This window comes from Coptis chinensis, chromosome 2 (assembly GCF_015680905.1).
Source record: "Coptis chinensis isolate HL-2020 chromosome 2, ASM1568090v1, whole genome shotgun sequence".
Lineage (NCBI taxonomy): Eukaryota > Viridiplantae > Streptophyta > Magnoliopsida > Ranunculales > Ranunculaceae > Coptis > Coptis chinensis.
The window spans coordinates 60,020,281-60,035,919 of record NC_141457.1 but is presented as its reverse complement, the minus strand read 5'-3'; the positions used below and the strand labels follow the sequence as shown (position 1 = coordinate 60,035,919).

Here is a 15,639-nt window from a genome sequence, read left to right as displayed (position 1 = left end):
GCCTTCCCCTGTCACGTCGGACCTGTCTGGGATGTCGGTCTTCCCTATTAGGTCAAACCTGTCTGGGATGATGTTTTTTCATAACTTATCAAGTACCCTTCCTTGACCATCAAATTTTAAATTCTGACATCCCTTGACTCTATCGTTAAGTTCTTTTGCAATCAACTATTTCAATTGATGTTCCGTCAGAGTTAAAATATTTGCTTAAACAGCTAGATGCCCTCGGTCGTGCCCATGTGGAGAAGGATACCTTCCATTGTCTCTTATTGGAGTTAGAGATCTTTGGCAGTACGCACAATTAGCTTTGACCAGTGATTGTCTTTGTCTATCCCTGTAACCAGCCTGTCTAGGCCGGTAGTTACCCTTGGCAGGGTGGTCGGTATAATTATACCGCTTCTCCATATTTTGTTGCTCTTGTCTGGGATGCCTTCCTTCCTAGTCATGTCAGACATATCTCGGATGGCGGTCTTCCCTGAAATTGCTTCTCTGAGGTAAATCTCCCCTTTGAGATCGGACATGTAGGGTAGTAGTTATCCCTGCCAATTCGATTCTCCCCATAAGTTCAGGTAATAGGGTCATTACTCTTAGAGCGTGCAATGTTGGCTGTTAGTATTTTATAAATACCCATCATATCCTTACGTGTGTGAAGCACGTGTCAACTTGATTGTTAGTCAGGAGGACCAAAGCCTAATAAGGCAATTAGTGCAGACCAAACCCCAAATACCAATTATTTATTAGTACCAAAACCTAGAAGACCCTTTATTTTGGATTATTTTATAACCAAAATCTAGGGTACGCTTGCTGCACTGGTATGTAGGCTCCTTGTCCAAGTTTTTTTTAGTCATATTTTTGGTAACCGGCTAGGTAAGTTTAATGATAATTAATTAAAAGGGCAAAAATGTAATTTACATCTTTGATTTTAAATTAGATTAGATTTTGGTTTGGATATTACACGAACCATTTCAACTAACAAAATTATTAGTCTTCCTCCTCCCCTAACTTCATTTAATACAACCATCGTCGATCGCATTTACTTGTTAATTGAATCAATTTCAATTTGCGGTTACCGGTCAAAAGTTTATCTTACATTCTTACACACTATCAACCTTTACAGTAACAATAAGGTTAGTAAACTGGTTCCTCAACTGAAAGAAAGATTTTTGAAATGTGTTTGCAATTCAATTTGCAATTTGTGTTATAATGTGTTGAGTTCTTAGGGTTTATTTCTTAATTTTGGAGATTCATTCCCATCCCATGAATGACATTCTATGTATATGCTTTATGAGAACGAATGGTACATATAATATATCATTCTAGTGGATAGTTCAGAAACATTCTCCCAAAAATAGATGAACGATAGATAACAAGTATCAACCTTGTTAGACAACATTCTCCCAAAAAAAGAGGGGTGCATTCTATCTATTTGCCTTCTAAGAAGAAATGGTACATGTAATATATCATTGTAATAAATAGTGCAGACTTCAGACACATTCTAGAGGCAATAATGAATGATAGATAACATTTGTCATCCTTGTTGGACAACAAAAAAGGAAATATGCCTAGACGGGGCTGTAAACCCATATTAAGAAAGGAAATTGATGGAATAACCATTATGGCACTGCCCTTTTACCAAGTGGGTGCCAACCCATTTTGTTGGGGGTAAATGGCCGCGCCCCCTCTCTAATGTCTTACAAGTATTATCATTTAGAGGGTGTAGAATTGTGTAAATTTGTGCTAAAAGTCTCCATTTTTTTTATGTAGTGATCCTAACATGAATCATATCTCCAAGGACGACGAAGAATGGCTTAGAAATACATGTTCTGGCAGTTTTAGGTCTGAGGAAGAGGATGAATCAAATGTTTCTATGGTGGATAGTGAAAATGATGAAGTTATAGACACCAGGGATACATCCGTGAGTAGGCCAGAGGCTGATAGGCTTTATGAAGAAGACAAAACAACTTTTTATTCTTTGCAGTTCAAAACTTTGGAGGAGGCGTACAAACTTTATAATGATTATGCCAAAGTAGTGGGCTTTAGTGTTCGTAAGGATACTCTGAGAGTTCATAAAAATGGTGTTCGTGTTAAGCGGAGATTTTTGTGCTCAGTTGTAGGTGAACGAGATCCAAAGCGTCTCATACCGAGGAAACGCAAAAGGGCACCCAAGGCAATCACTCGATTTAAATGTGAAGCTCATTTTGAGGTTGGTTATGATTTCCAAGCAAAGTTGTGGATTGTGAAAGATTTTGTTGGGGATCACACACATTCACTTGTGCCGTATCCAAGGTCGATGTTCGGTCGATCACATAGAAAAGTGCCTCAACATGATTTGGAATATGTTAGGACTCTGAATGATGTGGGCATTCGTCATTGCAAACTAATGGATATCTTTGTACATAGAGCTAGAGAATATTCAAATGTTGGCTTTTTGAAGAAGACTTGAATAATAAATTGGGGTATGATAGGAGAATTTGTTGTATTGATGGCGATGCCAACACTCTGCTAGGTTACATGGATAGCAAGACAAAGACAGATCCTTTCTTTCACCATAATTACCAATTAAATGAGAGCGGGCAACTAGTTCGGCTGTTTTGGGCAGATTCCACCTCACGTATAGATTATAGTTGCTTTGGTGATTTGTTGTTGTTTGATTCAACATACAGGAGCAATCAATACAAGATTCCAATTGTAGTGTTTGCTTGGATCAACAACCATCGACAGACAGTAATTTTTGATTTTGCATTGATGACAAGTGAGACGGTGGAGTCTTATAAATAGGTATTACAATCATTTATTGATGCAATGTACGGAGAGCACCCAAAATCTGTGATTACTGATGGTGACCCAGCGATTAGTGAGGCATTGATATTGACTCTCCCAAATTCAAAGCACCGTTTGTGTTGTTGGCACATCATGAATAATTGCCTCAAGAATGTCCCCAAGCAAGGATTTTTAAAAGCCTTCAACTCGATGATGCATATGAAGTGCTCCCGCAATGAATTTGATAAACGATGGGAAAAGTTCGTGGAAAATTACAAGGTTGATAAGCACAATTGGGTGGGAATGATATACGAAAAAAGGGAAAAGTGGTCAGAAGCTTATCTCCATGGTTATTTCTTTGATGGTTGTAAAAGCAACCAGCGGTGCGAGAGTATAAATTCTATTATACGGCATCATGTGAGGCATGGCATGCGGTTGCTTGATGTTTTTGGGAAATTGAAAATTGCAGTTTGGAATATCCGCCAGAGAGAGCATGAGGAAAAGGTGAAGACTATAACGAGCATGCCTGTTATCGATACCCACTTAGATGAATATGCAAAACAGGCTGAATCTATCTACACTCGAGCTTGTTTTGATGTTTTCATGATGGAGTTAAAGCAAGAAGCGATGTACACTATAGAGGGTAGAGAAGATGCGAGTGATATGTTCGTGCATACACTGTAAGTCGTCATTTAAACAGACATAAAAAGTCAATTGTGAAATACAACGTCTTAGAAAGGGAAGCTAATTGCTCATGTGGACTATTTGAGTCATCTGGATTTCCTTGTAGACATATAATTTCAGTTTACAAACATGAAGACGTTCGACAAATTCCACAAAGATGCTTTTCTAGGAGATGGACCCGGGTGGCTAAATCAGCTGTTATAGTACCCGATCCAAATGATTCTAATCGGTCTACCACAGCCGTTCGTTATGGTGAACTTACAAGCAACTGCAAAGATATATGTTTGCGGGCTTCCAAAACTCAGGGAGACAGTGAAGCCTTTAAAGTAGTGTTAGCTTCTTTCCAAATAAGTTATGAGACTCGATCTACTTCGGATGGCAGGCCCCAGGTTCACTCTGACATACCTTCTACTCATGATCAAACTTATAGAATGGATGAGACTCCAACTTTTGAACGCAACCCACCAATTCCCTTTGAGTTTCCTTTTACTCCTCCTAAAAGCACACATCATCAATCAGTTAATGATCCACCATATGTAAAATGCAAGGGTCGACCCAAAAATCCTAGTAGACTAAAAGGCCAGAACGAGATGAAAAGAAATAAGTGTGGCAATTGTGGTATAGTAGGGCACACGAAGCCCAAATGCCCACGCTTGTGTCCAAAAGGTAGGGGTAAGTTTATATAAGCTGGTGACAGCCTTGTTTAATATTGTTATGATCCATTTTCTCAGTCGTTTGTTAACACTTTGTTTGATTATTTTTGATGGGGCAGTTGCTTGTGATTTTTATTTGGCCGCATTTCTTTTTGTGGTGCGCTCTGTTGTAGGTGTAAATAGGGAGAATGTTGAGCGCAATGCTCGAGTTGTAGATGAAGAGTTGAACGGAGATGTTGGATGTAAGTTCCTATACGAGTATTTTTTCTAAATAAATTTACTTATGTAAGTAAATGCGCTTAAGACGTTTTAAGAAAAATAACACGTATATATGTAGATCTCACTTTTGGATTATGAAATTTCCTTTATGAAAAGATGAAGTTTTATTTTGAGTTGCTTGTTATGTAGTTGTAGTGGAAGCTGTTGAGCAAAATGGGAGAGACCGAAAGAACAAGTGTAGCAACTGTCAATCTACAGAGCATACAAAGCGTAGGTGTCCACATGTGCCCAAACCTAATTTTCAAGGTATGCGAATGTTTCCATTTTTGCTCATTTTCAGTGTTACTTGCTAATGATTATGACTTTAGAAGATAAATAACGCAATATAAATATTGAACTTACAGGCCTATCAGTTGATAATGTCCCTGATGATGATGATGTCCCAGATGACAATGTTGGGTGCGAGCCTCAAGACGGATATAGACTCCAAAAGTTTTGTAGTGATGATGGACATGTCTTTTTCCGAATGATAAATATATGATGTAAGGGAAAACAAATATTTGGCTTTGAACAATATAGAAGTCTGCAAGTTATTTTAAGCACTCGTTGCGAAATCTTCTGACATTTTTGTAATAGATTCTGACATGATTTTTGTAATAGATTTTGGAATTTTATTCATTGCGACATTCTTAGTTGCTCAATAGGATGGTATATGTACCATCCATACTTTGGCAATACATACGAAACTGGCCCTAATGACTTACTCAGATCGCTGGACTATAGAGCCAAACGATCTTCAGGGGTCATTTATAATAATGGATGGTATATAGTATGTACCATCCATACTTTGGCAGATCAAAACTTTGTGCTCAACAGCATGCTATATAGTATGTATCATCCCAAAAAATAGATGCTACATAATATGTACCATCCTCACAGACGAAACGGCCCTTAACGACCTCCTCAGATCGCTTTTCAAGGAGCCAAACGTTCTGACAGGGTAGTTCAGATAATCTTTGAGCCCCAAAACTCTTGTAGGTACCATAGATAGTAAATTCGTGTTTAATACCCATTTTATACATTTTTACGCTGCAATCTCTGCACCAATGCACTATATATGCCTCGAGAGCACTTCCAGCCTTGAATCTCTTATACACCATTCCCAACAATTGACCATCTTGCCTCTTACACACACAAGATTGAATAAAAGAATTGTAGAACTCGAGGGAGAAAAGTATATAGTTCTAATAGGTTTTGAAGATTTGATAATTTGATTTGAATTTAGTCTCAATCACTGACTTTGAGTTGGAATATGGTTTAATGTATATGAATATGATTTGATTTTGTACGTGAATTTGAGTTTAAATTTGAATATGATTTTATGTTCATGTTTAGCTTTGTTAAAGTTCATGAGTGTGCTATATGTATGTGGTTGATTTTCGGCAAAAGGATCCTGCCGTAGTCGATGTCAGTCGATGCCAATAAGTACTACGGGACGTGGGCTTGGTGATAAAACATAAAATTGATAGTTTACCTACGAAATGAACGATGAACTCAAAACGTAAGTAAACTAAAACTATCTTATGTGCCTATATTTATCAAAGTTTCTACTCTCAATCCTATAAGATATAGTGGAGTAGGAAATTCGTTCCACTCCTAGTCTTTCCGCATGCTGTGTTCTCTACGTATAAGTAAACTTAACTCTAAAGTCTAATGAGAGATTTACGAAATGGCAACTAGACTACGATGCAACTACCCACAAGATGCAACTAGTCGATTATTTAAACACTATGGGAATGCTACATTGATTCTATGATAATGAGTTAGAGGGGGATTGATTCCACCTTAACTCGACTTAATCCAACTAACGACGAATCGTCGTTATCCGAATTGAACTGCTTCGCAGAACAATCTGGTTACTCCTAATCTCTAATTACACATGACATTTCTACCAATTCATAACTAGCATGTGAACAATTACACCCATTCTCATGGTGAACTAATCGTTTCTAGAGTGGAAAGGAAATTACGACGACTCTACGATAATCGGAATCAAGCCTTCATCAAGGCTTCTCAGCCCCCTCTAATGGAGGTTAGCCGAGAATCATTACGCAACCATTTCCGATTAAATTAAAACTAAACATAATATAAAGAATTGAATTTTACTAATCTAAATTAAACAATACTTAAATTCTAATTAATAACTAAGAATTGAATAACAAGTAATAAATGAAATTGGATCTAACAATTGTAAATGACAAGAATCAAAATTGACAAATAGCTATTTTATTTATCAAACTAATTAAGAACAATGATTCTAAGAGTTTAATCTAAAACAAGAATTGAATATAAACTAAACTTAATTTAATTAAATAAAAACTAGATCTATAATTATCTATTGTTTTAGGTCTAAGTAGCTACCATTAACAAAGAGTCAAGCTCTTGTTTTTATACTTTCAGATCCAAAAATCGTGCATGGGCTTGGAGCCATGTTTTGGGCCAGAGAATCAGGCCCAAAACCTAATTCTTTCAGTTCAAAAAGGCCTCTTCAGCTGCAGTTGACTTCAACAGACTTTTCGTCCACTTTTGCTCCTCTGATTGGGTCAAGGCTTAGACCATTGGAAAGCTCCTTCCGAGCCGGTCGTTTTGACATAAGGTAGGTCCAATTCTGAGGTCTGAGTCCAAAGATACGGCCTTTGGAAATTCTGCTGACTTTGTGTGCTATTTCTGCCCGCGTCGACTTTTCAGCTTTTGACCAGGCTTTAGAAAGGCTTTGTCTTCTTGAATCTTAGCCTTTAATCACAGAACTCCTTAGCAACCGACCTTTGCTCTTTTATCTCGCTAAAGTGGCACATTTCTGCACATAATGAACTTTGAAGCCTGAAATGCATAAAAACACGTAATCATTACTAACTCTTAATTATTACTCACATAATTGGTCTAAAAGTATGATGGTTAAGGGGTTAAAACTACAATTTTGGGCTCTTATCAAACCACCCCCAAACAGCATTTTGCTTGTCCTCAAGTAAAGATGAGAAATTAGAATAAGTGATAAAAAATGGAGTTCTATCTACTCGCTTTATTTGAGTCGCGATTGCATTGACCATATCAACAAGGCCTTAAACCATTAGGAATTCCCTAGTGGACGAGTTATAGCCTCGTGAGAGTTTTCGATGAAGGTACTCACAAACTTCATCTATACTACAACGACTAAGAAATAAAACTATTGTTTCCTTATTCATGCTCTAAATTAACTATACCTCTCACTAGCAATGCATATAGAGTAATCAAGTCGAACCCTAAGCTAATATATGCATAATAATCAATCATCTACAATAAACATATATACAATGAGTAATACTATGAAATGTCTAGCGGGTTAGTTTTAAACTTCGGAATAACGTCCTTAAGTAGGTTCTCACAATAATAGTCAAGATACAACACTCGATTTTTTTCTACTCAAGTTTCGTTACTCCGATTAATGCGATGGGCACACTTTACCTTATAATCTCTCAATGACAACAAGGAAGCCGGGTCGATCAAACACATCTGCCACTTTACTATCACACTAGCCTATTCCTAATTGAGCTAGAGGGTTTTATTAGGTGTTGCAGGGATTAGGAGATGGTTTAAGAAGGAAGGAAATAGATATTCAAAAAGGACAAGTCTGAGATAATAGAGTCTTCCTATTATGTAACTAGAGAAAACCTTGTTATTTACTTTTGCTTCTACACTTTGTTTCCATCCTTAGCCATATTTTTCTTTTTCTTTTCTTTGGCTTTTGACTCCCTTTTATTCTATTTTTGGAGTTTTTATTTATTTATATTTTTTTTTTTCTTTGGATGTAAACTTCTTTTCTTTATTTTCTGAAGCAATTAACTAACTTTTGTTTACACAGGTTTTTCTCTTCTTCTTTCTTCCTCATTCTATTCTCAGACTTATCTAAATTAGGTAGGTAGGTTGATTTTTATTTTTTTATTATTTTTTTATTATTTATTATTTATTTTTTATTTTTTGTAACAGGGTAAAGGATTTGTGGTTTATGAAAGGCTAAAAAAAGGCTCAGAGGGGCGACTAGCGGAAAATAATTCATAGGTTTGAGTTTTCGGCTATATCGATCCAAAGATGGCCTAAATTCTCGCTTAGGATATGACATAGTGATCAAGCAAGTGGACGTGTGATTTCTCTATCCGGATTTTACTTCTCCCCTTGTGTCATTTCTCAAATGTTTCGGCTTCATATAAGGCTTTTAGGGTATTCTCACAGGATTTGTAGAATAAATACTCTAGCTTAGATTTGAAACTTCTGCTAACAATCATAGATACTCATGTAATATATTTATAGATAGATGCACAGATTATTACCTACATATTAACCTAAGTTTCTAAAAATTATTCTGAATGCAAAAGCTACATTGAGACTTCTAGATTATTAGGAGCATAGAGAAGGAAAACAATACCACTATTCCTAAGTGTATAGCATGAACTTATTTATTTATATTTTTGAATTTTTTTGAAATTTTAACTAAAAACAAGTGCATATTATACCTATCTATATCCATACTGAGGATGCCTTAATTACCGTGTTTCTATGCCCCCAAACAAGAAGCATGCTTTGTCCTCAAAGTATTTAAATAAAAGGGTAGGAAAAATACCATTCAAAGCGTGAAATTCGGGAACATCCGCAAAACAAGGTTAGAATGTACTAATATAGGAAATAAAAAGCGACGTAACTCTATAATGAAGTTCTACCCATTATGGGGTTAACAAGAATGAAATTGCTTGGGACATAAGCAGACACTAACTAGAATTAAAACTTACCTTATCTCCCACTTTACTCATCATCTTCCTCATCCTCTTCTTCTATAAAGAAGTGAGGTTCCTTCGCGTCCTGCCATGCTATGATAATTTGCCGGGCTTCTCGCCATTTATCATCTATTATTGCTAACCTATTAAAGCCACTTAGTGCGACGGGTGTAGGGTGCAACTGATGAGGTTGTATCCTCCACCCTTGCCAAGTCATTGCACGGAAAGATCAAATAATACTATTGGTGGGTCGTATAGTGTCGGCCGTAATCCAATCCGTGAAGCGTGTACAAAAATAGGAAAGAAACATAGCATAATCACGGGAATTAGAACGGGCATAAGAAGGTACTTATGCCTCATGCTATGGGATCGAGCTAAACTAGACATCAAGGTTGGGAAGGTCATGACACATACGCCCCGTGGCTAAAGCAAAGGAAGGCGGTTGCGCAAGTGGCATCATTCACGTAAGAAAAACGCCATTCCCCTAAAATGTTTAGCATGATCCAAAACATAACAGTTCCTATGTTCATGGACAGGCTACCAAAGGTGACGTTATATTCTCCTTGGTCCTCGATACGGAAAATGCCCACGCCATACGACTCATGCAAAAAATCGTAAATGTAGACATACATATTATCTACCCAATAGCACCATGGGTCTTGTATTTCAGCGGGCATAGCAAGTCCAAGAACAAATGCTAGCAAGAACCTGGTAATTTCCATTGGTTCATTATCAATGTTGATGGAGAACACTTGTTCTCCGTGTTCTCCATCTGGTCTCTCAAAGAAAATGCAGTTATCGTAAAAATAAGATGCTAGTGTTGGAGAATACAGTGCATCAGGTCTTACCATGAGCGGTTCCCAGCCAACGTATGTGATTTCCTCGCGAAACCAAGCACCATAAGTAGTGCTTTGGAACAAATCTTCGAAAGACTGTTCCAATATTGATAACTGTAAAATGAATAGTTTACCTACGAAATGAACGATGAATTCAAAACGTAAGTAAACTAAAACTGGACTTTTACGAGTCTCAATTATCAAAGCTTCTACTCGATCACGATAATTGCACTAAGTGGAGTAAGAAGTTCGTTCCACTCCTAGTTCCCTAGCATGGATTGTTTTCTAAGTCTAAGAAATCAGTCTTTAAGTCAATGAGAGCTTTTACGAAGTGTTATGCTAACAAGACGCGTTAATTTAACTAACGAGATATAATAAGTAACAAGATAAAATATAAACTAAAGTTAATCTAACGGCTACGGAAATAATGATTGTTTGAATCTAGATAAAGGATTAGAGGGGAATTGAATCCACCTCGAATCCAACTTAATAACCTAGTATAGATTGTCGTATCTCGATTCTTACGTTTTCACGGCAAGAATTTCGAGTCTAATCCCTAGTGTTCATGGCATTTCTACCGGATACTAACTAGCATGTGAGGTCGTCCACCCATTCTCATGGCGAAACACGACCTTCTAGAGTGGAATAGATTCTACAACCAATTCTATACTAAACAACTAAGTCTTCATCAAGGCTTCATCAACCCCTCTAATGGAGGTTTTAGCCTTGAGTCATCAAAACATCATTTCCCATATTATTATAACTAAACATACTATCAAGATTCGAAATTTACTTAATTAAAACAATAATGAAATCTAAATTAATGACTAAAATGAAATAAGAACAAGAATTGAAATTAGATCTAGAAATGGAAATGACAAAAATCGAAATTGATAAAAAATACTACTTTATTGATCTAATCAAATGAAGAACAAGATTCAAAGGTTTAATCTAATACAATGAATTGAAACTAATTAAACTAAGTTCTAAAACTAATTAATGGAGGCTAACTAATCTAGGTCTAACTATCTACCTAACCTAACTACCATTAACAAAGAGCTAAGCTTTTGTTTTTATACATTCAGATCCAAAAATCGTGCATGGGCTTGGAGCCATGTTTTGGGCCAGAGAATCAGGCCCAAAACCCAATTCTTCGATCAAAAGGCCTCTTCAGCTGCAGTTGGCTTCCACAGACTTTTCGTCCACTTCTGCTCCTCTGATTGGGTCAAGGCTTGGACCATTGCAAAGCTCTTTCCGAGCCGGTCGTTTTGACATAAGGTAGGCCTCAATCCGAGGTCTGAGTCCAAAGATATGGCATTCGGAAGTTCATTGACTTTTGCTCCTTTATCTCGCTAAAGTGGCACATTTACGCACATAATGGACTTTGAAGCCTGAAATGCATAAAAACACGTAATCAGTATTAACTCTTACTTATTATTCACATAATTGGTCTAACAATATGATTATTAAGGGGTTAAAACTACAGTTTTGAGCTCTTATCAAGTATCAATGTAGGAGATGTCATCTCAAAATTACGCTCTGGAATAGCTGCGAATGATCCGGAAACAACCCGCAGAAAACTGGAATTTTTCTGGTCCACGGAAGTCAGGGCGCGAGTGTGCTCTCGAAGATTTTGGGATTCCAGTGTTTGGCCGAGTCGAAGTCGCTCTCCTTGAAGCTGAAAAAGCGCTCGAACAAAAATTCTGAAAATGTGCGGCGCTGCAGCATCCCTCAGAAGCTTGGCGCTCAGAAGTCTTGAAAATTGGAAAATGAGGCGAAGCGTGGGAATCGTGGGAGTGAAAGGTGAGTGATGGAGGTTAGGTGTAGTGTGAGTTGTGAGTGTAGAATGTATGAAGTTTATATAGGTTTTAAGTTGCTAAAGCGGATCGGGGAAGTTGCCAAAAAGTTTTTTACGGTTTTTAGGAAATACCAAAATTTCCAAACCAAAAGCGGAAACAACTCATTTTCTTGATTCTAAAACAAACCTAGTATCTTTTAGGTTGAATTTATGATAGAATCTACCTATTTAATCGAGATTTCATCCTACCATGATACTTATTCATAGATATGCCTAAACGGCCATATTTTCACCTTGACTCATGAATAAATTCTAAGGCGAGGGTCATATAAAAATCATCTTTGGAATAGATAACATCACCCCCAAACAATTTGGGAAGGTGGGATCAATATTAAACAACCACGCACAATGAAAATAATGCATTATATTAAAAATTTTCATTGAAGTACATTTCACTACAAAATTCAAATTACGGAAATAAAACTTACATTAAAATAAATAACAATAATGAAACTACAAATAAAAATAGAAACATCAAACGATACTATCCCTAACCACTCCGGTACTGGTAGCGGAGGGCACACGCTTCGGGGAGATGGTTCCCGAGCTCGGTGGGCGAGCCAGCACCATTCGATCTTTTAAACAGCGATGCTCGTGCCTCGATGGTGTGTCATCAGAAGGAGAATCCCCGTGAGGTAGGAATCGTGCAAGCATGTCGGCCCGGAACTGGCGCTGAGCTTCTAGCTCGGCCCTCATCTGTTCCCACCTCTCATCCTCTCTCTGGGTACGGATCTCGAAGTTATGATGGATAGTTGCCTGTCGAGTCCGGAGGTCTTCGTAGATAGTGTTGAGCGAACGTATGCCACGATGAATCACAGCCATGCGTTCTGCATCTGACTAGCACCTCTCCAAGGCATCCGCATCAAAACAAGTCAAGTCCTCTTCATCCTCCGAGGCATTCTCATTTCCCCCATCCTCCTCGGCATTCTCATTTCCACCATCCTCCTCGTCCTCTACCCTATCCTCAAGCAACCTCCAAACTCGTTGGACACACTCCTTATAGATGCGAGGATTTCGGTGTAGGGTTATGTAAGACCTATCGGATCTGGAGTGAGCTCTCAACCGGCATGATCTTGGTTATCAACACGGGAGAGGTGCAACGGACTTCCCCTACTCCCCTAATCATGCTAAGCAAAAACACCAAGATCTGAGAACTTCGTATACGCTCCGGAGTATCCATAAAATGTGGAGGCGGTTTAGGCCGATGTCATTTGAACTTCTCCTTTCCCGGGGCGTTCGACCAATCCATCGAGCTGCGGCCGGTTGGTTTGATTCGAGGGATGCTGGCGAACACAATCGCGATCTCGCATTGTAGTTCCCCTTCGATAACTTATCACGTTCATCAATGGCTCTACCCCCATTATATTGGGACTCTGCAGCGTGACATCGGATGGATTCTAGGCGGAATGCCTAGAATCTCACCAACAACCCAGATGGTTACTTCCTTCCTCCTCTTCGCCACCATAACAAAATTCTAGTCCCTCCACCTCCTTCATGTTGTAAAACCGTCGGACTAAGTCTTTGTGGTAAAAGGCTTCGGTCGAGTACCACAAGCTATTCCGGTTTTCTCGATCATTTTAAATCCGAAAAAGCGGTAGCGAAGTGGTCGCCGATAAAAGCTTGCTCCGGCAAAATTCGACGTTGTTGAGCCATTTTAGTGTTTGGAATGTAGTGGGGGTTTAAATGGAATGTGGTGTTGGAATTTGAATCGACCGACTGAAGCAAACAGTGGTGGTAGCGCGACAGCTTGAATTTGTAATTTTTTGTGGGTTTTTGGTGATATAAGTTGGTGGATTTGGTGGTGGTTTTGTTTTAGAGGAGATTTGAATTGGATTTTTGATAGTTGGCGTGGGTTAATTTGGTTTCTTTTTAATTTTTAATTTTTGTTTAATTTTTTTTTTTAGGTTTGGAGCTTTGGTGGTCGTTAATGGCGATTTGGAAAGATGAACGTGACTGTTGGGGGAAAGGTAAGGGCGCGAGTGCGCTGCCGGTGTGCGCGGGTTGGGCCCAAGGCCAATTCGAAATTTTTGAATTTTTCGATTTTTCGCGAAACTTCAAAACTAAAATTGCCGCTTCGTTACCGGTCCGATTTTTGCGAATGAGATATGGAAATGATCAGGAGAGAATTTCCAGTCCAATGATCCATAAAACACTCTATTCCGACCGTGGATGACATATAAGATAGTGGAAAATGCCTCGTAGTGCGTGCATGACATACGTTATGCGAACGACTGAACTCTAAATTCATAGATTATGTCAACCCGGATCGAAATACAATTAAATGGCCTAAGCAACTCTAATGGAACATAAAACATTCTAGGATGGAAACACGAACACCCACCCCCAAACAAATTTTTTACAACAAAGTTTAGAAAATTTGTTTTTTAACAGTGGGTCTTTTAAAGTCAGAATCCGAGACTTCTTAGATTACTATGTTTATTATTTAATATATATATTTTATTTTTATTTTTCTCTTTTTATAAGGAAAAACAATAAGCAATAAAGACATAATTCACCCCATAGAGAAACATGAATAAAAAATTCGAGAAAACATGCAAGAGTGGAAAACGTGAATTATGTTAAATATGGACTTAGGATCCGGTACTTACAGCCACACACTCCATAGGGAGGGCCCGGTTACCTTAATGGTGCATTCACCAATATCTGGAAATGAAAGGAATGCACCAATCGCAAAAAAAAAAAAAAAAATTGAGTCTTTTATAGTCAGATACTCGAGACTTTATCTAAACATATGTATGAACATGCAGTTTATCATATATCAACAACCGAAATAGTTGTGGATCATTCCATAAATAAATATCACAGAAAACATATCCAAACACAATCAAGCACCAAGATATCCTATGATGCAACCTAGTGAAATGAAAGCGAAGTCGGATAACCCTATAATGTAACCTAGCATGCACCTTCTTTTTCATTTTTGAACGAGAGGGTGTTCTAGTGAATAAGTGTGGAAAAGTGAATGGTTGTGGAGAATATGGTAGATATGGATAAGTTGTAGAAGGAAAGCATGTAAAAAATGAGGATGTGGGTTTAGCACAAAACTCATTCATGGTGTAGGTAGGGACTGTCTCAAGTCTGAAAATGAAGGTGTCAAATTGTTTGTCCTTCTGAAGTATTTGTTTACTAGGTGGATTTAAAAAATTATGAAGCACAGGAGAAACAAAAGGATCGAGTGCAAACTCGAGATTCTTTTGAAAGGGTGGAAGGAGGGGAGTCGAGGTGGATGTTGTGCAAAGTAGTTCTTTATAGGGTGAATCATCACCTGCTCTAAGAAACTCATCAAATTCCTTATCTAGATTGGTCATATCCACGTTACTATGATAGTCCTCTATATCTTTGAGAAAGTCATCTATGTCATCCTCATCCGTAATATGTGTATCGACTAGTGTAGGGATGAAAATGTTGGAGTCTGAACTTCCAAAGGAAAGAAATTTGGGCATATGATTATCGGGGAGCGTGTTGTTGAAATTAATCTCGAGCAAAGCTCTCGATCATGCTAACCTCTCCATCCATAGGCGAATCGGGTAAATGTGTCTTTCTTTTTAAAACATTTACTTCAACAAAGAAGATGGCCAAAAGACATGGACATTGAACCATCACGGCAATTAATGAGCACATTGGCGGTTGCCGGAAAGGGCGCCCTAAGATGATCGGATGAGTCGTTAGCGACTTACGTATCGAGGATTACAAAATCAGCCCGGATAGTAGAAATCTGAACTTTTACCAAAGACATTTTCGACCACACCCTTAGGATACTTAATAGACCGATCAGCTAATTGCAACGTCATTTTAGTGGGTTGCAT

The 15,639-nt window shown here is 38.0% G+C and overlaps 1 protein-coding gene across 1 annotated transcript; it reads left to right on the top strand.

Annotated features, from left to right (window-relative positions):
• Positions 1–1,771: 1,771 nt before the first annotated feature.
• LOC147516901 (protein FAR1-RELATED SEQUENCE 5-like) lies at positions 1,772–2,440 on the top strand. Its single transcript, XM_086593415.1, has one exon. It carries the CDS (start codon positions 1,772–1,774, stop codon positions 2,438–2,440), a length of 669 nt encoding a protein of 222 aa, XP_086449541.1.
• The last annotated feature ends 13,199 nt before the right edge of the window (positions 2,441–15,639 follow it).

What these genes read in the sequence shown, in the direction of transcription:
- LOC147516901 (XM_086593415.1), top strand. Translation starts at nt 1,772, where the DNA reads ATGAATCATATCTCCAAGGACGACGAAGAATGGCTTAGAAATACATGT.